The sequence below is a fragment of the Cricetulus griseus genome, chromosome 3 (genome assembly GCF_003668045.3).
Source record: "Cricetulus griseus strain 17A/GY chromosome 3, alternate assembly CriGri-PICRH-1.0, whole genome shotgun sequence".
NCBI classification, from domain to species: Eukaryota; Metazoa; Chordata; class Mammalia; order Rodentia; family Cricetidae; genus Cricetulus; species Cricetulus griseus.
The window spans coordinates 69,537,935-69,564,736 of NC_048596.1; the positions used below are offsets into that span (position 1 = coordinate 69,537,935).

Consider the following 26,802-nt stretch of genomic DNA (forward strand, 5'->3'; position numbering starts at 1 on the left):
TAGATGCCCCTCAAGTGAAGAATGGATAGAGAAAATGTGGTACATTTACACAATAGAGTACTACTCAGCAGAAAAAACAATGGAATCTTGAAATTTGCAGGAAAATGGATGGAACTAGAAGAAACCATTCTGAGTGAGGTAACCCAATCACAAAAAGACAAACATGGTATGTACTCACTCATATGTGGATTTTAGACATAGAGTAAAGGATTACCAACCCACAATCCACACTGCCAGAGAAGTTAGTAAACAAGGAGGACCCTAAGAGAGACATACATGTTCCCCTGGAGAAGGGGAAAGGGTCAACATCTCCTGAGCAAATTGGGAGCACGGGAAGAGGGGGGAGGGAGCTAGGAGAATGAGAAGAGGAGAAGAGGGGGGATGCAGAGGACATGAGGGAGCAGAAAGGTTGAGTCAGGGGAAGAATAGAAGATAACAAGAATGGGGATACCATAATAGAGGGAGACATTTTAGGTTTACAGAGAAATCAGGCACTAGGGGAATGTCTGGAGATCTACAAAGATGACACCAGCTAACGATCTAAGCAACAGAGGAGAGGCTACCTTTAATGCCCTCCCCTGATAATGAGATTGATGACTGACTTATATGCCACCCGATAGCCCTCATCCAGCAGCTGGTGGAAGTAGAAGCAGACACCCACAACTAATCACTGAACTGAACGGGAATCCAGATGCAGAGAAGGACGAGTGAAGAGCAAAGAGGTCCATACCAGGCTGGTGAAACCCACAGAAACAGCTGACCTGAACATCAGGGAACTCTTGCTCCCTAGACTGATAGCTGGGATATCAGCATAGGACTGATCCAGACCCCAGGAACATAGGTTTCAGTGAAGAGACCTCGGAAATCTACAGGACCTCCTGTAGTAGTTCAGTACTTATCCCTAGCACAGGTGTGGACTTTGGGAGCCCATTCTACACAGAGGAATACTCCCTGAGCCAAGACACTAGGCCTAGGCCCTATCCCACAGCATAAATAGACTCTGATGACACCCTATGGAAGGCCTCACCATCCAGGGAGAGCAGAAAGGATATGTGATAGATAGGGTTTTGGTTGGAGGGGGTCGTAAGGGAGGACGGGAGGGAGAGGGAACTGAGATTGTCATGTAAAACAATTTTGTTTCTAATTCAAATAAAAAAAATTGCAAAAAAAAAAAAAAAGAATGCAGGCTCCATAAGAGTAAAATCTATATGTCTTGTGCTCAGTTTTGTATTCCCAACTCCTAGGTCAGCGAGCAATGAAAACTTGCTCAGTGAGTTGACTGAGTAAGCGAATGGATGAATCAACGGGCAGCCCCTTTCACATACGCATTCTTCTAGACTCACATGGGACACCAGGACTTCTGTCACTGAGTTGCAAGCTCAGTGCCTGAGGGACTCTAATCTGTTCACTTTATCCCCTTCAGAGGGACCGGGTCAGAAATCCTCGTAGGAAGGCTTGGCCTGTGTTGTGTTTTCCTCCCCATCCTTTATCCCTCCCCTACCCCTCCGATTAGCCTTCTATAGGCATCCGAGGGCCCGGATGGGCCAAGAGTTTGCCAGGTACCATGCTATCCCTGGTCTGCTGAGCTTCGGACCCCAAAGACTTCTATTCCTGGAGAAGTCATGGCTTTGAGCCAGTGGTGCCACCTCACTCTTGATCTGCACAGACCAAGCCCCGCCTAGATCAAGGCCAAAAGAACTGCTATGTAACTGCCGAACCCTGCGCAGAACTGGCCTGGCTGGCCCACAGCCCTGTGAGAAGTGACCTGGAAGAGTGAGTGCAATGCCAGAGACTGCTGGCCAGGATGCAGACCCACAGCTGTGGTGTTCTCACCAGCATCACCCTGTGTGGCCAAACTGACACGTTTCCCTACATGCTGGGGAAATATAAAAGCCCGTGGGCCCGAGACACACTGCAAAGATGGAGGTCACTGGAAGGCTGTTCATTTGGGCCCTTTTAGCTGCCTGCTGTGGAGCACAGCTGAATTCGACGGAGGCTAAAGGTAAGAAAATTGAACTAGATTCTTCAACTCAAACATGGAAGACCTGCTTTTACCAGGCAGCTCCCAAAACTTGGAAAGCTTTCATATCTACCGCTGCCCTGATTACAGAGAATAACTTGCTTTTGTGCTCTGCAAGACTTTTGTTTTACTGGTCATTTCCTTGTAGCCCATGGGGTCGGGCTCATTGAAATAGAAAAGGCACAAACAATTTCACTGTGTAATTTCACTTTTAACAGCATATCTTAGGAAAGTAATCCTAAAGCTATATGCCTGCATGACATTTTTTAAAAATGTAAATTTCAGTTGTTAATTTTTTTTGAGGGTAAACCAATATAGAGATGTACATACTCTAGTAAATTCTAAGAAGTTACATATACAAGAAAGGGTGTGTATTTATTAAGAGGGAAAGTGTTGCTGGGCAGTGATGGCACACATCTTTAGTCCTAGCACTTGGGAGGCAGAGGCAGGCAGATCTCTATAAGTTCGAGGCCAGACTGATCTAACAGAGTGAGTGCCAGAACAAGCTCCAAAGCTACACTGAGAAACCCTGTCTTGAGAAACCAAACCAAACCAAACCAAAAACAAAGAGGAAAAATGTCTAAAATTTTACAATAGGATAGTGCTTATGTCTAGAACTACACATGGAACATTTTTAAAATCTAAAAGAGAGGAGGAAAGGAAAGGACTGATAAATTCACAGCAGGGTTTTAATGAAGACGCTGATCCTGGGTAGGTGGGTTTGTGCTACCCTTTTCAATTAGTTTTCTTTTGCCCTGACAACTATAGAACAATATAGTTATTGTTAGGTAAGCAGAAGATTCATTCATCAATCACAGATGTAAGAGAACATAAGAAGGTTTTTTTTTTTTTTCTAAATACATGGGGGTTTTGCTTATCTGTCTCATTTGGGAAATATATCTATTCGTGTTCTTGCTGGAGGTGCGCTCGTGCGTGAATGTGTGTGTGTGTGTGTGTGTGTGTGTGTGTGTGTTTTCATGAGGCAGGGTCTTACTACAAATCACAGGCAGCTTTTTTTTGCATGGGAACCTCCTTCCTCAGCCTTGTAAATGTTGCAGTTGTAAGCATATGCCTCCATACCTTGCTTTTCCCACTTTTAACTGGGTTCCTTGTCTTTAATTTTTTTCTACCTTTATTTATTATGTGTGTTCAAGCAGGTATGTCCTCACATGTTACAGTACTCAAGTGAGAGTCAGAGGACAACTTCCAGGAGTTGGTTTTCTCCTTCTGCCATGTAGCTTCTGAGGGTTGGATTTTGGTTATCAACCTTGGCAACAAGGGTCTTTACCCACTGAGCCATCTCACTGGCCTCGTCTTTCTTTCTTTTTTTTCCCAATAATTTTATTAGATTTTATTATATAAAACAATTTTAACTTTAAACATATTTTGATCATATTCCCCACCTCCAAGTCCTTCCAGATCGTCTCTTCCTCCTTACTCACCCAACTTTAAGTTCCTTCTCAAAAAACAATCCCCAAACCCAATACAAAAACAAAACCTAGAAAACAAATACATCAAGATCCAAAGAGGAAACAACAACAACAAAAATCTGTAAACAAATAAAAAGCACACACAAAAAATTGTAGAGTCTGTTATACCTTGGTCAACTATTCCTGAACATAAGGCCTTCCCTGAAATGGCTGATATACCCAGTGCCACCCCATTAGAGAATACTGACGAATACTGACTTTTCCAGAAGATATAAACGACAATTCTGTTGTTAACCTTTACCCTAGTACCTAGATTTACATTCAGTTATTTAAAAAATAACAAAATAAAATAAAATATAAGATAAAACAAAAACTACCACACTCAAGTTGGACAGAACAAACCAACAGAAGGAAAAGAGTCCAAGAGAAGGCACAAGAGTCAGAAATCCACTAATTCACACAGTCAGGGATCCCATAAAAACACTAAACGGGAAGTCTAGCCTCATATTTAAACTATTTAACTGTAAGAACTCTATCTTATCTAGATAGGTCTTTCTTCAGGCCCTAGTATATTCCTTTTATAGACCACATGTAGAAGAATTACAATTTCTCCCCCAGGACACAAAAGGCAAACCCATTTATTGTGTCTTGGTTTGCAGCAACTGCAGTATTTTGCCAATATTCCCTGTGGGAGGTTGAATCCTAGTGTCTTCTGGGGAGGCAGGGACCACTCCTTTCCTCAGTGCCAACTATGGTGTATCTACTAGGCAAATCAAGATGCACGGCCAATCAGGGAGGAGCCAATCTGGGAGAGACACACAAAGCCTTGGTCCTAAAGCTCAAAGCTGATGAGAACTGCACCTGGACCATAGAGAGACCTGAAAACAGGAGCATCAGAATCATCATCTCCCACACCCAGTAAGTGGAGACTTCAGTTTCTCAGGGAGGGTGCTGATTCTAGCCATGTTGGGGTGGGAGATGAACTCTCTGTGGAGGGAGCTCAGCTGCTTCTAGAAACTGAAGGGATCCCCATTATGATTATAATGATGACGATGGCTGCTGGTCATCACTGATGACTGGCATGCCAAAATCTGGGTCACACAGGTACTGTGAGGCCAGTGCTAGAGTTACAGATGCAAGGAGCTTGATAACTTGCAAAAGTTAGTCAATTAGTGCATAGAACCATCAAGGTTGACACCCAGCTAGTCTAGTTCTAGATTGTAGACTTTAAAATCTTAAACTGTGGCTCCAAATTCTGATGTACATTATAGCCATCATGGAAGCTTCCAAAAATCTTCAATCCCAGGCTGTGCCCTATAAAGTTAGATCACAGCTTTCAAGGGTGTGGCCTAGCTCTGCTAATTTTTGAAATTTTATTTTAAAGACAGCATCCATTATGTTTCATAATGCCCTTTCCATGCCATGTTAAGATCCTAGACTCTGTGTACCACAAAGCCTCAGGACTTCACAACATCTGCCCTAGTTGGTTTCTCAACACCCTTCTGTAGCAGGTGCAACCCAATTCAGTAGATAAGAAAGCTCAGATAAATCACTCTCTGGACCAACTCCATCAAATAATAGATGAATGAAGAGGATGGAATCAAAGCATCCTAGCTCTGCGGCCCCTGTTCTTACCACACTTAGGTGGTTCTCACTCTGTTGCTGCCAGAATCACTAAGAGGGTTCATTAAAGTGCACATGCTGGGCTATGTTGGGGTCATTATCTAATTTAAATAATGTAGGTGGAGCCTAAAAATCTGCGTAAGAAACAAATTCTTGGGTAACTCTGATGCTGCTGTTCCAGCCACCATACTTGGAGAACCAGGGCTCTACATTGCAGAAGGAGGAATTGACTGATCTTCAGTCAAATGCAAAGAAAGCAACTCACAGTCTTCCTGGAACAGTAGAGCTATTAGAAACCTAAATCTCCTCCACATTTTTTGATATATAAAGAGAAAGAGCAGAGTTGTGCTAAGAGCAAAACTCAGTAGGAATAAGACAAGATTCATTGGGGCAAATTCTTGTATATGAAGCCTATGGTAGATGCTTTATGCTAAGAACACCAAAAAACAAAACAACAAAAACCAAATATATATATATATATATATATATATATATATATATATAATGAAGTTCATTTACAAAAGAGAAGACTGAGGTTTGAAGTGAAACAGGTTAAATTGCTTATCCAAAGCTATACATCAGGGAGATGCTTAAGGTGCAAGGGGAGTTCAGCTTCTCTGTGCTTGTAATATTGGCTCAAAGCCATCTCAGATATAGCCCCTCTGTGGGCATTTGGAAAGATCCTGACAGCATGGACAGGGCAGAAAATAGAAATCCTGGGCTGCCCTGCTCAGTGCAAAGCATTGGACCTTCAGAATAAGCCCATGGGGGGAGGAAGGGGCAGCTGAGGGATGCTTCACCAAAAGGTGGCCATGGAGGAGTTGATTTTCAGTAGGCTTAGGTATCAAAACTTAGTGAGGCTGGATGCTAAATTAAAAATTCTATACCAACTAGTCACCACGGAGGCACAGGAACAGGGGCAATGGAAAGGGGAAGAGGGCTGCAGCCCTGGATTCTAGGCCTGTTTTTCGAGCATTCACTGACTGTAAGGCTCTTGCAACTGAGTTCACTTTCCTGAGCCCATTAAGGTTGTGGTTTGATGTTGAAGGAGGGTGGGGCTCAGGACTTGCCTTGGAGAGGTTTAAATGAACCAGATTGCCCTCAATTTATAAACTGTCATGCTAATATGAAAGGGGACAATGCCACTTTGCTAGTGGCTCTTCTCCAACCACAGGTGTGTTGTGTTTGCAGGTTGGATCCAAACGGGAGGTGTGAAAGTGAAAACATCAAGGTGTTTGATGGAAGCTCCACTGACGGGCCTCTGCTAGGGAAGGTCTGCAGTAAAAATGACTTCGTGCCTGTATTTGAATCGTCATCCAATTCGCTAACATTTCAGATAGTCACAGACAGGACAAATATCCAAAGAAGTGTCTTCATTTTCTACTACTTCTTCTCCCCTGGTACCTGTAAGTTGTCTTTGGTACAACCTTTCCACAGACCTCAGCAAGCACAGGTTACACAGTTCCTGCTGGGGACAGTGTGCTCTTGATTCTGTTCTCCCAGGAGAAAGGCAATTCTCCAGTACTGTGTATAGAAATTGAGATTCAGTCACTACCTTTGAAAATCCGATTCTTTGGCTCTGGGGGAGCTCATGGCGTTTTCCCTCTAACCAATTCCCTGGAGAATTGACTGACTCAGCAGATCCCTATAGGTTGACAGTTGCTGTGTCGGTGCCCAACAGAGAGACTCTGTTCAGCCTGTTTAGTAATTTGAGGCCTCTGTGACACCTGTCAGGGACCAGACTCCCCGGTCTGATTCATTAAATATGGGCTGAGGCTCTTGAGCCGTTATATCTATCAGGTTCCCGGAGGTGATTCTGACAAGAATGGGGAGCACATGTGGAGTGAGGCTCATGCAGTTTTTAGGTAGTCAGATGTTACCTGAGTCTACATACTTGGCCTCCATTCCAGTTTGACCTCAGTAGAATGCCACAGACTGGAGGCAGCAGGTTCACAAGGAGAGCTTCACTCTGGATGTTGTGAAAGAGCTGATCTCGACACTGATATCTTATGATAAAGAAACACCAAGGTGGGGACATCAAGCTCTTCTGGAGCTAGACCCAGGCCACCTCCTCACACTTGATGTGGAGACCCTATCTGACATGGGTCCTATGAGTTAACCAACCTAAACTATTTTATACCTCCCTAGGGGACTTCAGTTTACTTTGTGTTTTCTTTGCCATGTTGCCCACTACTGTACCTACAGTGGCAGGGGAAGACTAAAAAAGATTGCATCTGAGATGAGCTTTGAGTACTAGCATGACTAGGGTAGGGAGAGGAGAGAGTAGCAGAGAAGGACTCTGTATTGAGCCCAAGCAGACACGCTGAGAAAGGGCAGTCTGGAACAGCAGCTCCTACGCTAGTAGCCAGTGAGACTAGACAGCGATAGTCAGTGAAGAGCCTCCAGCACTAGCCCTGAGGATGTAGCTATGTTCTGCAGCTCTGTACTGGTGGTGCAGGGTCTCTCTAGCCAGTTCAGATCACTTTAGTATGATCCATTTGACAGCAGGGCAAGGAGGCACTCTCAGGTACGCCAAAGGCAAAAGGTCTGGTGCTACGAGAAGATGAAAGCTTCAAATGTGGCCCACAGAGAAAACAGTGGTGTGACACTCAGGGAGGACATGATAAGCCTTGTAGAAAAATGACAGCCATCTTTGTATCTTCCCAGCTGTTCCAAACTGTGGTGGTTACCTGGACACTTTGGAAGGATCCTTCACCAGCCCCAATTATCCAAAGCCACACCCTGAGCTGGCATACTGTGTGTGGCACATACAAGTAGAGAAAGGCTATAAGATAAAACTGAACTTTAAAGAGATCTTGTAAGTATTGTGGTTCACTGTAGTGACCATCAGCAACTAGGGGACCAATGTGGGGAGGAAAAAAACCTCATGCCCCCATCATGGGTACTTTTCAGAGAACCAATGTAGAAAGGAAAACATGTATCAGTGCTGTTGACTATTTTTTTTTTCTGGAGATTCTGAGGTCCCATGCAGGGACTGACAAAGTTCCAGGTTTGTCATCACAAATCTGAGCTGTCATTGTAAGGAAAAGTTGTTCATGACTTTGGAAGGAATGATGGACAATAGAACTGAATTGGTTTGAAAAGCTTTTTACATTGGAGGACATCCTTCTTAGCCTAGAGGTGGACGAAAACTGCCGATTTGATTTCATCGCACTCTATGACGGCCCCTCCACCACATCTGGTCTGCTCAAACAAGTTTGTGGCCGTGGGCAACCTACCTTCGAATCTTCCTCAGACTCCTTGACTGTTGTGTTATCTACAGATTATGCCAATTCCTACAGAGGCTTTTCTGCATCCTATACTTCAATTTATACAGAAGATGTCAACACTAGTAAGTTGCTTTTCATGACCATTAAGCTATTTTGAGCTATTTGATGATTACATACATAGACCCTGCTCCTTAATTCTTAGTCTGCATGTGGCTAGCCTTGTTTGCCAGCCTGTGCCATGTATTTGGAGAATATAGCTAAACAAGAGGCTTGAGGATCTGTTCTGTGCCTTGCTTACAACAGGAGGAAGTAAATGACTCCATTAAACTAGAAATTATTTCTGTCGAATGCAGGGTCTGGTTGGCTTAATGTCTTCTGTAATGACAGAATTTTAAAGAAATATAATAATTGGGGAAGAAGAGGCTATGAATTTGGGAGTGGAGGCATGGAAAGAGTTAGAGGGAGGGCATTTGGGAGGGGCTTAGGGAATGAATGGAAGAATGGGAAAAGTGATATAACTGTATTATAATTAAAATGTAAAAAAATTAGATGTATAGATTATAGCTCTAAACAAGGTAGCAATGGGCATTGTGAAAAGTTCACCAACTACTTGGCTGTGTTAGTCTTCTGCCTACTATTAAGGTATTGTGAGTTCAGATATTTGTTTATTTTGTGTGTGGTCATGTGCATGCATTCGTGTGTGTGTGTGTGTGTGTGTGTGTGTGTGTGTGTGTGTGTGTGTGTAGGTCAGAGAAGGACATGGGGTGTCCTGCTCTAGCACTTTCTGTCTTATTCTCTTGAGACAGGGTCTTAATCTGGAGGTGAGCTGGCAGCCAGCAAACCCTAGTGATCCTCTGTCTCAGTCCCCAAGAGCAATAGGCTTACAAGCATGAACACAGCCACACTGGGCTTTTTATGAGGGTGCTTGGGAGTCTAACTCAGGTTCTCATGCTTTAACAGAAAGTTCTCTTACTGAGCGCCATCTTCCCAGCCCAGTGGGTTTGGGTTGTTTGTTGCTGTTGTTTTCATTTGTTGAGACAAGGTCTCACTGTGTAGCCCTGGCTGACTCAGAACTCACAGAGATCCACCTGTTCCTACCTCCCAACTGCAGGGATTAAAGGTGTGCGGCACTAAACCCAGCAGGTTAAATTTGAGTAGATTCATCTGCACATGGAAGTCTTGAAAATGCCAAGTTCCTAGTTGGCCAAAATGTGACTATTCTTTCTATTCCATCCCCCCATTTTCTTGGTAGCATCTTTAAGTTGTGCTTCTGACAAGATGAGAGTCATCATAAGCAAGTCATATCTGCAGTCACTTAACTACAATGAAGACAACTTGCAACTAAATGACCCAGCTTGCAGACCGAGTGTGACAAACGTCATAGAATTCTCTATCCCTCTGCACGAATGTGGTACAATTAAAAAGGTACTGTGAAACCCACAGTTGGGTTCTGTCAACTGCTGAACACATGCTGATGCACAGTCATGAAGTTTGCTGTATCTTTCACAAACCATATCAAATTCCCATGGTTAGACTAAGAAAGCATGTTCATAGATGTGCACACACCCAATCACAGAGAGGCAACATTGTCTCATTAATTTGCAGGGTAACTAGAGGATGTTGCTTTTCTAGAGACAAAGAGCTCTGAAATCTCACTGGAGAGGGTTGGAACATCTGTGGTCAGGGTTTTCTAGCTTACCGGGAAAAGTTGTGTGGATGATGCTACATTCTCTATTTGGTAAAATTGAGCTGGGTCTTAAGATCTTATTTTCCTTGAAAATGCAGAAAGCAAAAGCAAAAGCATATTTTAAATATGAAATGTTGTAAGTCTGTGATTTGGTCAGCACGCTTTAGCAATACCGTTTAAGACCTCAAGCATTGTCAACACTTTTAGGTCCCTTTCCGATACTTACTGTAAACTTAAACCACTTTGTGATTGAAGAGGATGGAGGCTAGACCAGAGGAATTGATAAGAAGTAAATATTTTCTTCTGTTCACTTTTTTCTTCCAAAATCGAACACACAGGCTTTATTATTTCTCAGATGTCTAGGGTGCCCTGTGGCCAAGCTTTCATCTGCACACGTTTGGGGAACTGCATGATTAGCCAAATTTACTTAGGCCTCTTTTGGGAAGAAATGTGTGGTAGAGCTCAGTCTTTTATTTATGGCACCCAGGGTCTCATACATGCTAGGCAAGCCCTCTGCCACCCAGCTATATCCTCAGTCCTCTTTTAATTTTTGTTTCAAAACAGGATCTCATTAAGTTGTCCATACTGGCTTTGAACTCTGTAGCTCAAGTGGCTTTGAACTTGTGATCCTTCTGCTTCAGCCTGCCTAGGAGCTGAGGTTAGAGGTCTGTGCCAACAGGCCTGGTGGGGTGAGTTTACAGTCTTTATAGGACTGGAAATTTGCATTCCAGAATGATGTTAATGTAATGGAAGGAAAGTCCTACCCAATTTTATCTTTCAGTCTTTCTAATACAAGCTGTATCTTTCACTTTCTTCCTTCTGCAAGTCATTGCTCAGGTAAAGTACCTTTAAGGCTGAGAGTATTTGAAATGAAAGCTGTTCTCTTGTGACTTACAGAAATTAAGTTGCTACCTCAAAGTCTTATCCTTCTCTGTGCTCTTAATATTGATGGGTTAATGTTAATTCCTTCCCATTCTACAGATAGAGGACCACACAATCTCTTATACCAACAAAATCGCCTTCACCGAGTCACCAGTTTCTGCAGTGATCACCCGTCAGAAGCACATCCAGATTGTGGTGACGTGTGAGATGGAATATAATTCTACTGTGGAGATTATGTACATAACTGAAGATGACATCATACAGAACCAAAGTGTCCTGGGCAAATACAACACCAGCATGGCTCTTTATGAGTCCAACTCATTTGAAAACCTTGTACACTCACCGTATTTGGTGGACTTGAACCAAACTCTTTTTGTTCAAGTCAGTTTGCACACCTCAGACCCAGGTCTGGTGGTGTTTCTGGACACCTGCAGAGCCTCTCCCACGTCTGACTTCTCATCTCCAACCTATGACTTGATCAACAGCGGGTATGCACTCATGTAGTGTATCTCTGTATTTGCCAGCAGAAGTATTATTATTTTTTCTTCTTTTGATGTGTGCATGTGTTCATAGGTGAATGAGTGAATGTGCACATGTGTGCATGTGGAGGCTGGAGATTGACATTAGTCATCTTCCTCAAAGACTCTCTGACTTATTTTTTGAATTAATTAATTTTTCTTATTCATATTTATGTGTGGTATGTGTAGGCATGCATTTCAATTGTGAATTGGCATACATGGGTATTCACATGCATGAGTGGATGTGTCTGTGGAGGCCTGAGGCTGATGCCAAGAGTCTCACTCTACCTTTTATTCATTGAGGCTGGGTGTCTCAGTTGAACCTAGAACTTGCTGACAGACTATTGTGGCTATCCAGCTTGCTTTGGGGTTTTCCATTTCCACCTTCTGGGTGCTGGAATCACAGGTGGGCCACCACACTCACCTGGCTTTTATGTAGGTTCTGAAGAGGGATACAAATTCTGGTCATCAGACTTGCATGACAGGTGCTCTAACCACTGATCCATCTCCATCTCCTCATCCCCTCATTTTTTTTCTTTTTTTGAGATAGAGTCTTTCATTGAACCCAGAGTGTGTGGATTCAGCTAGGCTGGCTGGCCATAAAAACTCAAGCATTTTCCTCACTCTGCCTCCCTAACACTGGGATTGCAAGCATACTAGACTTCCATGTGAGTGTTGGAACTCAGGTTCTTATGGCAGTGTGTAAAGCACTTTGCTGATTGAAAATCTCCCCAGCCCACAGTAGTAATGATTTGAATAAAGTAAGTTTTGTAGTTACAAACAACACTTATTATCTATCGATGTGTGTATACATATTTATATTTATGTATATAAAAGTTTCCTAGTATGGAATTCTATTAAGCTTAATCATTTAAAAATTGTTACTGGGTACTAGCCACAAATAACTCATGTTAAAATATTTAGATAGGCTGTCTGTATTCCTTGGTTTTAAAATTTGTTAGTGGAGAAAAATACTACTTATGTTTTGTCTAGAAGGACCTATTTGTGGTTTTGCTTTTTGTTTACTTTGGCGATTTTCTTCAAGGTCTTGGAAGGTTCTTTAACGTGTGCCATCCTTAGAACATGATGTTCTCAAGACAATTGATTTAGCACCTGTTTAAAAAGAAAAAGCAGGTGGTGTTTTGAAAAAGACTCCCTTTTCCTCTAAAAGTTGATGAGCAATCAGCTGTACTTAGCAATCAATATTGAGCACTTTGGTATTTGAGTCCTAGTGCACAGGTGCTGATATTCCAGTAACTCACAGGCAAGGAATCTCAGAGCAGGACTTTATTAGCTTTCCCAGAACCAGTGCCACCGCTCAAGCTCACAACACTCTGAATCACTGATGTCTTTCTAGAGCAGTTCCTAGATTCACACATTGAACAAAGCTTGCATCATCTCACTTTTGTGCCGAAAAGCCTCCTGGCACTTTCTGACTATTCCTAAATTGTGTTTCAGATGTAGTCGAGATGAGACTTGTCAGGTGTATCCCTTATCTGGACACGATGGGAGATTCCAGTTTAATGCCTTTAAATTCTTGAGACATCTGAACTCTGTGTATCTGAAGTGTAAGATTTTGATCTGTGACACCAATGACCAAAAGTCTCGCTGCTATCAAGGCTGTGTCTCAAGGAGCAAACGAGATATTTCTTCATACAAGTGGAAGGCTGATTCTGTCATAGGACCAATTCGCCTGAAGAGAGACCGAAGTGCAAGTGGAAACTCAGGCAAGAACATACTATTCATGATCTAAGGACACTTTGTGGCTCATAAAATGTGGCTCAAATCTGTTGTTCCTGAGATGTACAGTTTAGAGTTTTAAAGTAGAAATTCTAGCAAACAAATGACTGAGTACACAAGATGAATACTTCCATTATATAAGCATATATAAATGCATAGCACACTGTACTATGCCATTTGTGCAGCTTTTAAGAGTGTACATGTACTATTTTTAAAAGGAAACTTCCTTTAGATTCCCAGTTCCTTGTTATGGATGTCTAAGCAGACAACCAAATTAGAAAAAAAAAAAAAAAACAATCCTATTTTTCTGAATGAGGAACAAAGTTAACCAGTGCCCACACCAGAGCCTATTTGAGGAAAAAGTTACCTTTTCAAAGTAGACAATATCATACTAACATGGGACAACCTTCTTACTTCTGGGCATATTGAAACCTGATAGGCTGCATAGGAAAGACTCAAAGACAGTCCAGAGTTAAATGGCCTAAGATAAAACATAAATATAATGAATTCAGATTGTTTGAGAATTGTCTCCCTCTATTAAGTTGAAATTACATATTATTAATTCATGTATAAGATTCATAGGGCATAACATGACATGAATACTACCACTATTTTGTAATACTAATACTAAAACTATTTCCAATTCCAGGGCTTCTGCCTCAAACACATGCAGCAGAAACTCCGAACCAACCTCTCAGCCCTCTGCACCTCTTTTCCTTTATGGTCCTCGCTCTCAATGTGGTGATTGTGGCTGCAGCAACAGTGAGGCATTTTGTAAGTCAACGGATGGATCACAGATACCAGAAGCTGCAGGTCTACTAGCTGTTGACTCTAAGAAGGCTCCTTGTCTTCTCGAGGGTGTTGGATGAAACAGATCCATATGGCTACAAGGGTTAGGAATAAACCAGGAAGGTCTGAACAGTCAACACACACACCTTTATGTTCCTATCACGGTGACAGTGTGTTTCATTATGGGATGGCTGAAATAAATAAATAAATATTGTATTTGGTCACCTCTTTTGGATGCAGTCTCACTATGGAATTCTGACTGGCCTGGAACTTGCTATGTAAACCAGGCTGACCTTGAATTCACAGAGACTCTGCCTCTGCCCTCCCCAGTGCTGGAACAAAAGGTGTGAGCCACTACATATAACTCAGCTTCCTTTTTAGATGTTAAGTAAAATGTGTCATCTATAAAAGTTAAGGAATAAATGCAAATATGCTACCCTTTGAATGAAAAAAGGTTATCATCTGAAACTGAAGTGAAGAAGTGAGCTCTTCGATCCATTGCTGATGCGCAGTCTGAGTACGTCACCCTTGTGCAGCTCACAAGGGGGCTTTGGTGGGAAGAACCTGATGGTAAAATGAGACTTCAGACTGTTTTCTGAGTAATGAGATAAAACATTCCTCTTCTATTTCCTGTGGGTCTGAGCAGATGTTATTGAAGGCCCTGAAACGAACTACTTTATACCTGCCAACATCAAAACTAATTATGTTAGACAAAAAAATATAACCCCATCTTTCCAGCAAACAGCACATACTTTCATGGTCCAGATAGATCTCAGCAGGTAGCTGCATCCCAGAATGCCAAAGGGTTTTTAGCATTTGCTTCTTTCTATGTTATGTTACATTTTCTTCTATAAATATATATCATGTATAGCATGTGTTAAATGGAATCTGCTGATACCCAACAGATATAAAAGACACCACCCCAGTTCTTACAGGCCTGCTGATTTCCCTGCCCTAAATCAAAGCATATATTCCTCAGTTACTTTTTTAACATTTTAGTGCTGATCTTTCAAAGGCTTCCCAAATATTCATGTATCGATTCTGCTCTCTGTCCACCCATATAACCTAAATCTCACTACCACAAACTCCTTTTTAATATAGCATCGAAACACCTAAAAGTTTCGCTAGTTTGTAGGCAGATCATGTTGAATATTTTAAACATTTATTTATTTTTCTTTCACATGTAAGTGTGTTTTGCCTGCCTATATGTATGTGTACCGTGTGTGTGTGTGTGTGTGTGTGTGTGTGTGTGTGTGTGTGTGTGTGTGCTCGTGCGTGCTGGTGCCTGGGAAGGCTGAGAAGAGGGTACTGGATGTCCTGGAACTGGAGCTAGACAGTTGTGAGACAGCTGCCATGTGGGTGCTGGGAGCTGAACTTGGGTCCTCTGAAAGAGCAGCAAGTGCTCTAAACAAATGAGCCACCTCTCTAACCTCACATTAGGTTCTTAAGACAACACAACTGTCTGGTCTGGTCACTGCCTGTCAGCCATTTCACTATCAGGAACTGATTATAAGTTCCGTGCTGGCCATAATGATAGATATTCAGAGACACTCCAGGCATGAATATGCCATTCTAAGAAAATGATCACCTATTGCGACTCTGAGGAGAGTGTAGGCATGGTTACTATTGTAAAGTGATCAAAGGTCCTAGGCCTAGAGTCAGTGGGCTAGGAGCGGTTCTTATGTTTTTCCTGTTTAGATCTACTGTTCAGGGTACCTTCACCTTTTCTCACTACAGTTTACCAGAATGGTTGATAGGAGTTAGCATCATCTGGGGATACGGTAAATGAAGGAGAGAATTTCCTAGCAACCAGGGACATCTGTGCTCCACTCCTCACCGGTGAAGAGACATCTTTGGATAAGGGCTGCTCAAATGGAGCTGTGAACTTGGAAAAGGCAGCTGTTTTTATGGAAATTCCTAGGGAACAGTGATGCTGAGCCCCTAGCCAGTGGCACTCCCAGAAGCCTAGTGAAAAAGTGCCTCTATTTGAGGGCATTTGATGTCACCTCTGGACACCTACTAACTTTTCTTCCTAAAACATGGCTTTCAGAATGTCTTCCAAAGCAAAATCCACTTCTAAGGCTTATCAGGAGACTTACTTAACCAAGCTTTTCAGAAAGGCTAAATGCAAAGGGATAGGCATGGAACACCAGGCACATGCCAGTCAGAGGGTCAGGGGTGGGCTAGCATCCCTGGTTTTCTCTGCTCCCCTGAGGTGATCACCTCACTCTCAGCTCTCCATTCTGGGCCTTCCCAGAATGAAAGGATTCCAGTTCCTTTCTAAATAGGAGTGGGAGTGGAAGTCCAGGCTCCCACCTGATCAGCTCTGATAGGTATGGATGGGGCCTCACTGCTGCCTATAGGTGATGAGCACCTCAGACTCCATTCTGCCTTCTCTGAAATCATCCTGTCCTGGTAGGAGATGGAGGCAAGGATCCTAGTCTCACCAAGGTCATAATTGGTGAAGAACATTTTTGTAACCAAACTGAAATGGTCCTAAGGTAATGTGACTTGTTCATCAATTTTTCACCTCAGTACCACAGAGTTAGCCCCCAGGTCCCACCAGACACTGCCTTCCTCCCTTCAGAAGGTAAGACTATTGTCATCTTCTTTCTCACATGCTCTTTATCAGCAGAGTCCCAAGCAATTTCTTGGAAAAAATGAGGACTTGTTTTAAATATTTCTACTGAGTATTTCTGGACAGCGGAAAGAACAAAACCCATTGACTCTGTTCAAATCCATGTTCTTAAAGGGAATGCACTGAGCAGGATCACATGTTCAAAGCCAACCTGGGATAGGCAGTAAGACCCTGTCTCAAAAGGTAAAACAAAACAAAACGAAAATTCTGAAGGTACTGTTACAGCACAGCCTGCTCTTCTCCTTCCAGAAAACAGGGAGATTAAAGAGAGGGCAGTCCTCTGCTTCAGGAACAGAACGTTACTGACCTGTTCTTGTTTGCTCTTCAGCTTTCTTGGGTAGTTTTCAGGGTTCCCAGATGTTTCAAGAACATGACTGTGTGCACACTTGGAGCTCACAGAGAAGCCCCTGGCTTCTTACGACTCTGTTTCAGCCCTCTCATTTGCAAGCCGAAAGACAACCCCCCCCAGAAGCTAGGCTCTGATTTGTTCCCTTCAGAACAAAGCAACTGAATGAAACCATTTGAAAGCTGTCATCAATGGCTTGTGTCATTCAGTTGTTCCACTTAAAAGAATTGAAAGAAAATGAACAGTGGCTCCCCGGAAAACAATTAATTAATTAATTAATTAATTTATCTATTTATTTTTACAAGATTACTGGCAAGATCTGGGAATGAATTCTCACATTTCCAGAACAGAAAGAGGCCCACCCACCTATCAGCACCCAAGGTAGACATTTAAAAACAATCTTTAATTGCCCACAGGGTAAAGAGAGAACCCTGCTTTTTCTAATGTTTTGTACATTTTAAGAAAATGATCAAGTTTTTAAGAGTGAAGAACAACAAAATCAGCTTTTTTTTTTCTTTTCTTTTTTGCCTACAAACAGAGCAACTGCCTCAGAAGTTAGTGCTCAGGATTATTTAGTGACAAACCCCAAAGAAGCAATCCTTGGGTTTTTCCACCCATCTAAATGGAGAGTGTAGACAGTGCAGTCAATGTGTGGCTTCTGAGTGGCCAAACATTGCTTCCTGGTAAGAAACAGACTTTGCTTCCAGTTTCCTGACACACTCGTGAGAGTGAGAGAGATCACACCAGGGCCTTGCTTTGATTATCTGTTCTGTGGATCTTCAGTGGTCCCACTGTTTGGAAATACTCAGTTGGCTCTTCCCCGACCTCTGTAGAGCCTGTGCCTCTCCTTTCCCGCCTCATACAGCCTTGTGAACATCGGGAAGAATGGTCTCCGAGTCGGCAAACAGCAACCTTACACTGCAGGTAAACCACATCATAGCTTCTGAGGAAGCTGAAGGCGTTGAACTTGAACTGGGCCACGTTCTTCCCAGGGGTATGGAGGTTGGAGTAGGAATTGTCTTTGATGCATCTGACAGGGAGAAAAACCCAGACCTAGAAGGTTAACTAGTGTGTGATATGAATTTTCTCTAACCCACATTGAAAGGTTCAGGCTTTAATACTGATTGGCAATATCTCTTTAAGAGACAGACCCTGTCCCCTGACAACAGTCAGGGCACGCACAGGAAAACATGCTGTGTCATCATCACATCACCCACCATGAATTATGCCTGCTGAGGACTCTGGGCATGCGTGGAAACTCAGTGCACATGCACAGTCTTCTCTTTAAAAGTTCCAACTTCCCTGCTGCTCTCTCTCTTCTCTCTCTCTCTCTCTCTCTCTCTCTCTCTCTCTCTCTCTCTCTGCTTCTGCTCTTCTCTCTGTCTCTTCTCTCTGCCTCTCTATGGCGACTGGCCATGGTGGTCAGCCATTACCCCTGTTCCTCTTTTCTCTTAGTCTCCCTACTCTGCCAGGCATATAATAAACTGGTTAACATGTCTCATCCGCCTCTCTTTTTCTCTTTTTCTTCAAAAACATAACACACATAACCAAACTTGATGCTAAGGTTCTGAATCCCAAATGGAGTTCTTCCCACTACCCTCCCTTTTATGAAGCAACTACTACTATGGTTTTAACACCATTGTCAATGGAAACCCTCTACCACTCATAAACAGAAGGGAACTGTTAAATACAGTGAAAACAAGTCAAGATGTTAGCTGCAATCTTGGCTTTCTAGGCATACCCTATTTTGTCTAAAGGGAAGGCTATAAAGTAGATGTTATATTTAAAAATGTACTTAGATGCAGGCCAGTGGGTGAGTACTTGGCCTCCTAGTATCTCCAGTGCCCTGAGTTCAATTCCCAACACTACCCAAAGAAAGTATATCGTAAACCACAGGGTGGTATAGTGGTACATCGAGAGGAGATAAAATGCAGTTATGTAAAATGTGCAGTTCAAAAGAATCAGAGAAGTCAGAAAAAGGGAGGCACAGGGCAGGGAAAGACAAAAGACAAATGTGATGAATGGTGGAGGATTCTAATCTAACTGCTTGGATAAAAGCGTTAAATAAGAATGGTTTACCATTCTTTACCAATGTAAAGACAGAAGAACAGACTACAAATAATACACAAAACATCTGACTACATGTTCTTTCAAAGACAGTCACTTTACATATAAAAACAACAATAAATTGGAATGAGTGGAAAACAGTACAGCAACTGTTCATCTCATTCAGAACAAACTTCAGAGAGAGCCGAATTGTCAGGGACAAGATGGGTGTTTTACAATAACAAAAAAATGGGTCAATCCTCTAAGAAGAGATCCTTAACCAAGATAATCAAAGTAAGGAGTAATCTTTATCCAAATATAATAATCACTAATATAATGCACCTGCAAGTAGAACATTAAAATGCGGGAGGCAAAGAGAACTGTAGTGGGATACTGACAAACCCACTATTATAACTGGATGCTTCAATATCCCTCTATCAATTGGTAGGCCCTGTGGGCAGAAAGTAAGGGCACAAATGACCTAAGGAACACTATTAATTTACTAGATCTTAGTTGACATTGATTAAACAGTCTATCCAATAACAGCAGAATACATATTCCTCTCAAGTCCAGGGAGAACATTCATTAGGACAGACCACATTCTGGGCCATAAGACATTCTTAAATAGTCTTAAAAGGATAGAAATTCATTCTCAGGTAGCAATGGGATTAAATTTGAAATGAATGGCAGTGATCTTTCTGGAAAATTCTCAAATACTTGAAAGTAAACAGTATACTTCCAGGTAACTGTTGTATCAAAAATGTCCTAAAAGAAATTTAAAACTGCTTTGAACGAAGGGAAAATGATACCTGTGGTGGTTTGGATGTCAATAGCCCATAGAGGCTCATCTTTGAATACTTGGTCCCCAGTCGGTGGAACTGTTTGGGAAGCCTTGTTGGAGGATGTGTCTCACTGGGTGTGGTGGGCTTTGAGGTTTCAAAAGAATAGTGCCATTCCCAGTGTACTACTTCTGCCTCCTACTTTTGAATCAAGATGTGAGCTCTCACTTTTCCTGCCATTAAGGATCCTAACCCTCTAAAACCATAAGCCAAATTAAACGCTTTCTTTACAAGTTGCCTTGGTCATTCATGATGTTTTGTCACGACAATAGAAAAGTAAACAACAAGATACCCAACTTATCAAAACTTGTGGGATGCAGCTAAGGCAACATAAGGAGGGACTTAGAGTATTAAAATGCATATAATTTATAAAGATGTCCAATTAATCAAAGATTTAAAGGCTAGAGAAAGGGGAGCAAATTAGCCTAAAGCAAGAAGAACATTGTGCTAGCTGTGAAATTCTGATGCCTAACTGAACTTCTCACCTTAATAATATGATCATAAGGACTGAACTTCTCACCTTAAAAATATGATCATAAGGAGGGCCAGAAGGGAAGAACCTTCTCCTTCTCAAATTCCCTCTAGTCTATGCATCTCATGCCACAGCTCACAGAAACCTGTGGCAGGTGCTGGCTTGCTCCTCTGTTGACCTTTGGTAGCAGATGTATCACTGTTCCTTGTGGGCTTAAGGCTGCCGTGGCTCTAAAACTGTCACCGAGTAAATAATGCATTTCTTAACTAGTTGCCAGTTAACCCTTCAAGAACATTTAGCACCCATCCTCCAGACACGACCACTGCCAACTCAAAATCAGAACTGCTGGGATCATCCATACCCAGGACTCCCTCACCAGGCCATTGACATTCCTTCACACAGGGAGGGAGTGGAAAGGTTATTCCAGCCACACTCTGCTACCCAACTCCAGCTATATGTGATCTCAGGAGCACTGGAGAGTGTAAGAGGTAGAAGGTTAACTGAAGGGGCCTCCATCTGTTCAGCAGCATTCACAGGGATGGATGTGTCATTCTTGATGAGGTGGCACACTTGGGGTCACCTATGCAACTCCTTACTCATGCTTCTGCAAATAAGCCTGGAGAACTTATTGGTTCACCAAGGTGGACTCAAATGAAGTTATTATTTGGGAAGGGGAGTGTTGTCCTTCATGCTATCTGGAGCAAATAGACATTTGTGTGTGTTCCCCAGAGAAAGAAATGCAATAGCACCTGATAAGAAAGGAAGGAGCCACAGAGGCAAACAAACTTGCCAAGGTTCTCACTTGGCAAATCACTTGGTGAACCAAACCAGCTAGAAGACATCTGGCTAGTTTAATTAAGAGCTTAGTTTGGGAAAACACATTAAACTATTGGTGTAAGCCAACGTCCCGAAGGTTTGTCCTAGGAGAGGGAAACTAGAAAGGAAGAAAGGATTAGGCTAGAAAGGGTGGGGTGGGGAACAAAGTACTGGATGGGGTCTTTGAGGAGTCAAGGGTGGTTGTCTATGCTGCTGTACTGTGAACAGAGGTCTGGTAGGGGCACCCCAAACCCTCTGACTTAGGACTCCAGGTTTAGAAACTGCAGGTTCCCCAGAGAAACACCATACGCATTTAACATCAACTAGGGAGAGTTTCCATGTTCCTTACCCTTCCTCGATCAAATCATGCTTGACTGTTGTGAAATCACTGGGGTCAGGAGAAGCCACACAGGTATCCACAATGAGCCTCATATTGGGATTGTGGCTATGGAGGGTGGCCTGGAGGAAGACCTCTTCTCTCTGATGGGTGTAAGAAGGACCTCCAACCCCCATATTCTGAGATTCAGGTGACTGGAGGAATGAAATCGATACATCATAGCTGACGTCCTCCTTCTGAGTGTCACTCCCATGCACAATCTCAACTGCAGACTGACCATCCACTTTGCAGGTAAACTTCACCTGGGGCACCTTGTGTCTCACAATGACTCGGCCAGGGTGGCCTTGGGTTCTTCCTCTGATGGAATTGGAGTAGCTGAGAGAGCCTTGATGCTCCTGTGAAAATGAGAGAATTGGCAGGCTGTGAACCTGGTGCCTTGGTACTATCCTTTCTACAGTAGAGCTCCTTCCTTCTAATATGTGCCAGGTACCAAATTCATGACATACTTAAGGACTAGAGTCCCTGGCTGGGCCATTGTAGTAACAGCAGGAAGGTGTGTGTGTGTGTGTGTGTGTGTGTGAGTGTGTGTGTGTGTGTGTGTGTGTGTGTGTGTGTGTGTGTGTGTGTGTGTGTGTGTGTGTTGGGGGTTGTCTCTTGAGTGAGGACTGCTCCTTCCCTTCTGTAATAGCCAATCTGTAGAACTTTGAGCTGGGTGGCAAGTCCACTACAGCTACCTGGAGCTCCCACTCTTTTGAATTCCTCCATACATTCAATTCCCACTGGCACCCCACCCCTCTGACCATACCCAACTTGGATCTTTTACCTTCTCTGCCCTTGACTTCAAGCTAGTTTTGGCTGTAGGTGAACTTTGAGCCTGACCCTGTCAGCCTTGGCTTCTAGCCTTGCTTCTTGCTGATATCCACTACACATCACCTCTGTCAGAACATATAGGTCAGAAGTGGAATGGGCAGCATGATGGGTAGGAACCACCACCCATACTTCTTCAAATGCCCTATGTGGATGCCAGAGGCATAGCCAGACCAGAAACATTTCTGAACCATGTGTGACTCAAATTCAGAGACTCTGCCAGGGGCCACCTGCCTCCTAGATAGAGGGAGCTTCTGGCTTGATTTCAGGGGCAGAAATCTCTCAGCTAAGAAGTGCAATTTTCATAGCAAAAAGGATAAAAATGACCACGATCTATACAACCAAACAGCAGACAAAATGCAAATGTGGTACTTGAGGGCTTATGTTGATTGCATCACATGATCAGTTTGAATGAATGTGACCTTCATGGTGTCATCTGAGTCTTTTGTATATGTACAATAGGGAAACAGGAAAACAGTGTCAGGATCATGTTTTGGACTATGTCACTGCTAAATATACTGAGAAGGGTGTCATGATGGAACAGTTCATTCATATATACATGAGTTTCCTTAATTTCAATGCCATTGTCTCATGCGATAAGAAGGTATTTGCAGAGAATTAAATAGGTACACATATTTAATGACTCTTAGATATCCTAGATGTTTGCTCTCTGTAGTGTGGAATATGACTAGCTGCTTAATTAGAGACATGGCAGACAGACAGAAAACCCGTCCCCCTCATACCTAGCACCATAACTTGCTCATGGTAGATATGTCCTAACGTTCAGTCAAGAAGCATGTTATGGCAAATGCTGGCTTTGAAACTGGGAGAATATTATCAACCTCACTCATCATCCATCTATCCATCGCACCCAACACACTCTCCATGTTATTGCACTCAACATTTGTGATACATCAAAGCGGGATGAGTGTGTCTGAAAATCTCCAAATGTTGGAACATTTCAGACAAATCAGTGAGCTGCTTCAGAAATGAAGTTCTTCCTTTATGGACACAGGAAGTTTAATTTTTCTAAGCCTCTCTTCTTAGACTCCATCCATAGAAGGTCGTCACTTCGCTGTCAGCCTCTTACCTGCCTAACAGTGCCACAGTGGCCATAAGGAATATTGAAGATGAGGTAACGCCCGGTGACTTGGGGACGACACATCTTATCATTTAAATGGATGTCCCAGGAGGAGTAGCCTAATCTCCGGAGATAGCCTCGGTCAATGACGGCTTGGAAGAGGTGAGGCAAACAGGACAGCTGAGCTAAAGGAGAAAGAGAGAGAAGCTGGTACATTGATGTGTAGCTCAGGGGCTGTCCATATGTTATAAAAGTACCACAGACTGTGTACTGGGGTGGGCTGGGCCTGCCTCAGAATCCCTTACTCCAGTGGTTCTTAACTCTCAGATATTTATACTACAATTCATAACAGTATGAAAACTATAGTTACAAAGTAGCAAAAAAATAATTTTATGGTTGAGCATCATCATAACATGAGGAACTGTGTTAAAGGGTCTCAGTATTAGGAAGCTTGAGAGCCAAAGATTCAATCTAAGACCTTGACTTGACTTCCACTGACGTGTGTGTGTGTGTGTGTGTGTGTGTGTGTGTGTGTGTGTGTGTGTGTATGTGTGTGTGTTCACACACATGTTTGTGAAGGAGGCCATAGGTGAATGTTGGATATCTTCCTTGATGACTGTCTATTTTTAAGACAGGGTCTCAATGGTGCTTACTGGTTTGGTTAGACTGGCTGGCCAGTAAGGCTCCAGGATCCTCCTCCTGTCTTCCCCTGCCTAGTGCTGGGATTACAGATGTGTACAACTGTATCTGGCTATTATGTGGATGCTCAGGATCAAGTAAGTCTTCATGCTTGCATGACATAAACTTTACCAACAGAGGCATCTCCGCAGCCCTGACTTTCATTGACTTTGCTAATAGTCTCAAAAAAAAAAAGTCTTTGAAGTTGGGCCACATCCATAGGGAATCCTGCTTACAATCCATGCCCCATAGGACACAGGTCAGAGCCTTGCCCAGGGGGTTATAGAACAATTCATGACACGCTCAGTCTGAACATGTATGTGTCTGGACCTGTGCACAGACATGAGCTGGAAGAAGAGTAAAAACAAAAATGGAGAGTGCCTGAGTACAAACGGGCTTCTTTCCCGACCTCCTACTGTCTATACTCCCTTATAGCCTGCTTTTTCTCCCCATTCAGCTACTCTCTCAGTTCCTTCCCCAGTCAACTACAGGCCCCAGGAGGGAAGATGACTTTACCATTATCCTTGGGCACATGAGAGTCAGCTGGTCCTGTTGAGGGGAGAGGAAAAGTGAATGTCACTGGTCTGAAACATCGGAGGAGGGCAGTAAGCTATCATTAGACAAACTATTACAGCTGGAGTGCAACGGCATGAGAAAATTCCAGAACATGCGAAGAGGGCCCAGTGTCTCCTGACAGAGATGGATTCTGACACATGTGAAGGAGCACTGAGAACACAGCTGCTAGCAACATCAAATTTGTGGGAGTAAAAGGATGGTGAATACAAACACCACTGCATGAATGAGCTCTTGCTTTCTGTCTCTTTCTACATCCAAGCGTGCTCGGGGCCCCAGGTTGGCAAAAATGGATTCTGAGGCTATCAAGGATTTCTCTGGCTCAGAATCAAGACAGAACAGTGTCCCAGGGCCAAGGTTCAGCCCAGGAAACGTGCAGTTGGATTCTCTCAAGACAGTAGATCCCTTTAGACATGGGACACGGCCACCTTGGTGTACAGTTCAAGAACCGAATGTGGACTTTATTAAAACAGGCTTCTGAGAGGGATGGCTGAACTGTGACGAGGCACAGCAACAACCAAAGTCTGGAAGGTAGAGACCCCAGAATAGACAGATGGAGCTCGGGTAGTGCTCGGCTTCAGGGGGTTGTCATGGTGTTCCTATTTGAGCCCCATGTCTATAAAACCAGGGCTTATACAAAGTAAAAGCAATGGCTGTGGTTTGTAATAGAAGTAGCATCAGAATAGGTGAGGTGAACTCAGGTTTCTTCAAGCTGAGTTGAACTCCCCAACTCTCTGAACTCAGCATGGGCCAATCTGGGGCTAACTTAGAATGATTAGAAGGAGACACTGTGCTATACAGATGGTCGTCAGAATACCAAGACAGATGTAGCTGATGATAAAATATATTCCAGGGAAGATACAGACAAAATCTTTGGTGCAAAGGGCACAGGGAAGCTGGGACACTGTGGGGTGTACTTTAGACTCTGAGGGTTAGTTAGGTCTGGGTTACATAGTGTCTTCAGGATGGGACCCTTGATGAGCTCACAGACTGAGAAAGTAACAGGATAAGCTGTGCCTGGCCACAGAAATTGCTATGCTCTTAATGGTTCTATGACACTGTCACTCCTTTCTTTGGAACTCATAATTCTTCAGCTGTATTTCTGACAAATATTTCACCGAGCTGGAATTAGAGCAAGCTCATTAACAAAATCAGGCCAATGATGAAAATGTCACCATTACTAGCTCTTTGTCCTAAAATGTGATGTCTTGGCCAAATGATGAACACCTTAAGGATGGGTGGTGCTGAGGCAGAGCCTGGGGATTTTTACGGGCCTTGGCCCATACCTGCACAGGAGCCGGTGCCCTTCTGCTAGTATCCCCTACCTGCGCAGACCACACTCGCATCCTCATAGTGGTGGCAGTTGTGCCTTATCCAGCCAGCGTGGGCACAGCTCTCCAGAGAGTCCTCCCTGCCGGAGCAGCGCACTTCATTCATCAGGATGGGGCCTGTGCCTGCTCCAAAGTGGCTTCTGCCAGGGGCACCCAGCGCACGGCCACAGCCCAGGAGGCGGCAGACAACTCGGGCGTTCTTGATATTCCAGCGGTCATCGCATACAGTTCCCCATGCTCCCTGGTGCCGCACCTCCAGCCGGCCCTCACAGCGGTTTCGTCCACCTACCAGGCGCAGAGGCAAGTCTGCAGAGGGAGAGACGTCTCAGGTTCCGGTCAGGTTTCTATAGTAGACACTATCTCAGGATGTCACTTGCAGTGGGATCCTTCTCTACGCCCCTAAACTACCCTTAATACTACTATTCTTAAGAGGCAACACTTTAACAACAAAACTGTATTATGTATTTAGTCATTCTATCCTTATACACAGATCTGAGCACCACAGACTACTCCAGGAGTGTACACCAGCAACAACCTCCGTGTTCATCCACAGGACACTACCGCATATACTTTTAAAAAGTTTAATTTTGAATAGAAAACAATAAAAAAGCAAAACCTGTACAATTATGAGGATACATTCTGAGAAATGTGTGGTTAGAAGATTGTTATACACAAAAAGCTGGCTGTGGGGTCACTAGGCAACACGGTCTATGGAGCCACTGCTGTATATGGATACACAGCGCTCTATTGTTGACTGAAACATCATTGTGGGAGGCATGACGGTATTATTATTGTGTGCACATGGCTGTACATGTGAGGTGTCATGCTCACAGATAGGTACCAGGTGATTTGTCTCTGT

The 26,802-nt window shown here is 43.3% G+C and overlaps 2 protein-coding genes across 2 annotated transcripts in view; one reads left to right on the forward strand and one right to left on the reverse strand.

Annotated features, from left to right (window-relative positions):
- Positions 1–1,920: 1,920 nt before the first annotated feature.
- Cuzd1 (CUB and zona pellucida like domains 1) lies at positions 1,921–13,975 on the forward strand. Its single transcript, XM_027409236.2, has 9 exons — positions 1,921–2,002; positions 4,218–4,368; positions 6,265–6,479; positions 7,741–7,891; positions 8,208–8,425; positions 9,556–9,728; positions 10,972–11,360; positions 12,849–13,117; positions 13,780–13,975. Exons 1-9 carry the CDS (start codon positions 1,921–1,923, stop codon positions 13,950–13,952), a joined length of 1,821 nt encoding a protein of 606 aa, XP_027265037.1. The 3' UTR covers positions 13,953–13,975.
- Positions 13,976–17,641: 3,666 nt separating this feature from the next.
- The window catches only part of LOC100766665 (putative DMBT1-like protein), a 124,742-nt gene continuing 115,581 nt past the window's right edge, over positions 17,642–26,802 (reverse strand). Inside the window, exons 62-66 of the mRNA XM_035441609.1 lie at positions 25,938–26,249; positions 24,556–24,588; positions 23,371–23,546; positions 21,426–21,808; positions 17,642–17,933 (exon numbers count right to left, since the gene is read on the reverse strand). Of these exons, the coding sequence (XP_035297500.1) occupies positions 17,642–17,933; positions 21,426–21,808; positions 23,371–23,546; positions 24,556–24,588; positions 25,938–26,249 (1,196 nt within the window). The remainder of the gene's footprint in view (positions 17,934–21,425; positions 21,809–23,370; positions 23,547–24,555; positions 24,589–25,937; positions 26,250–26,802) is intronic.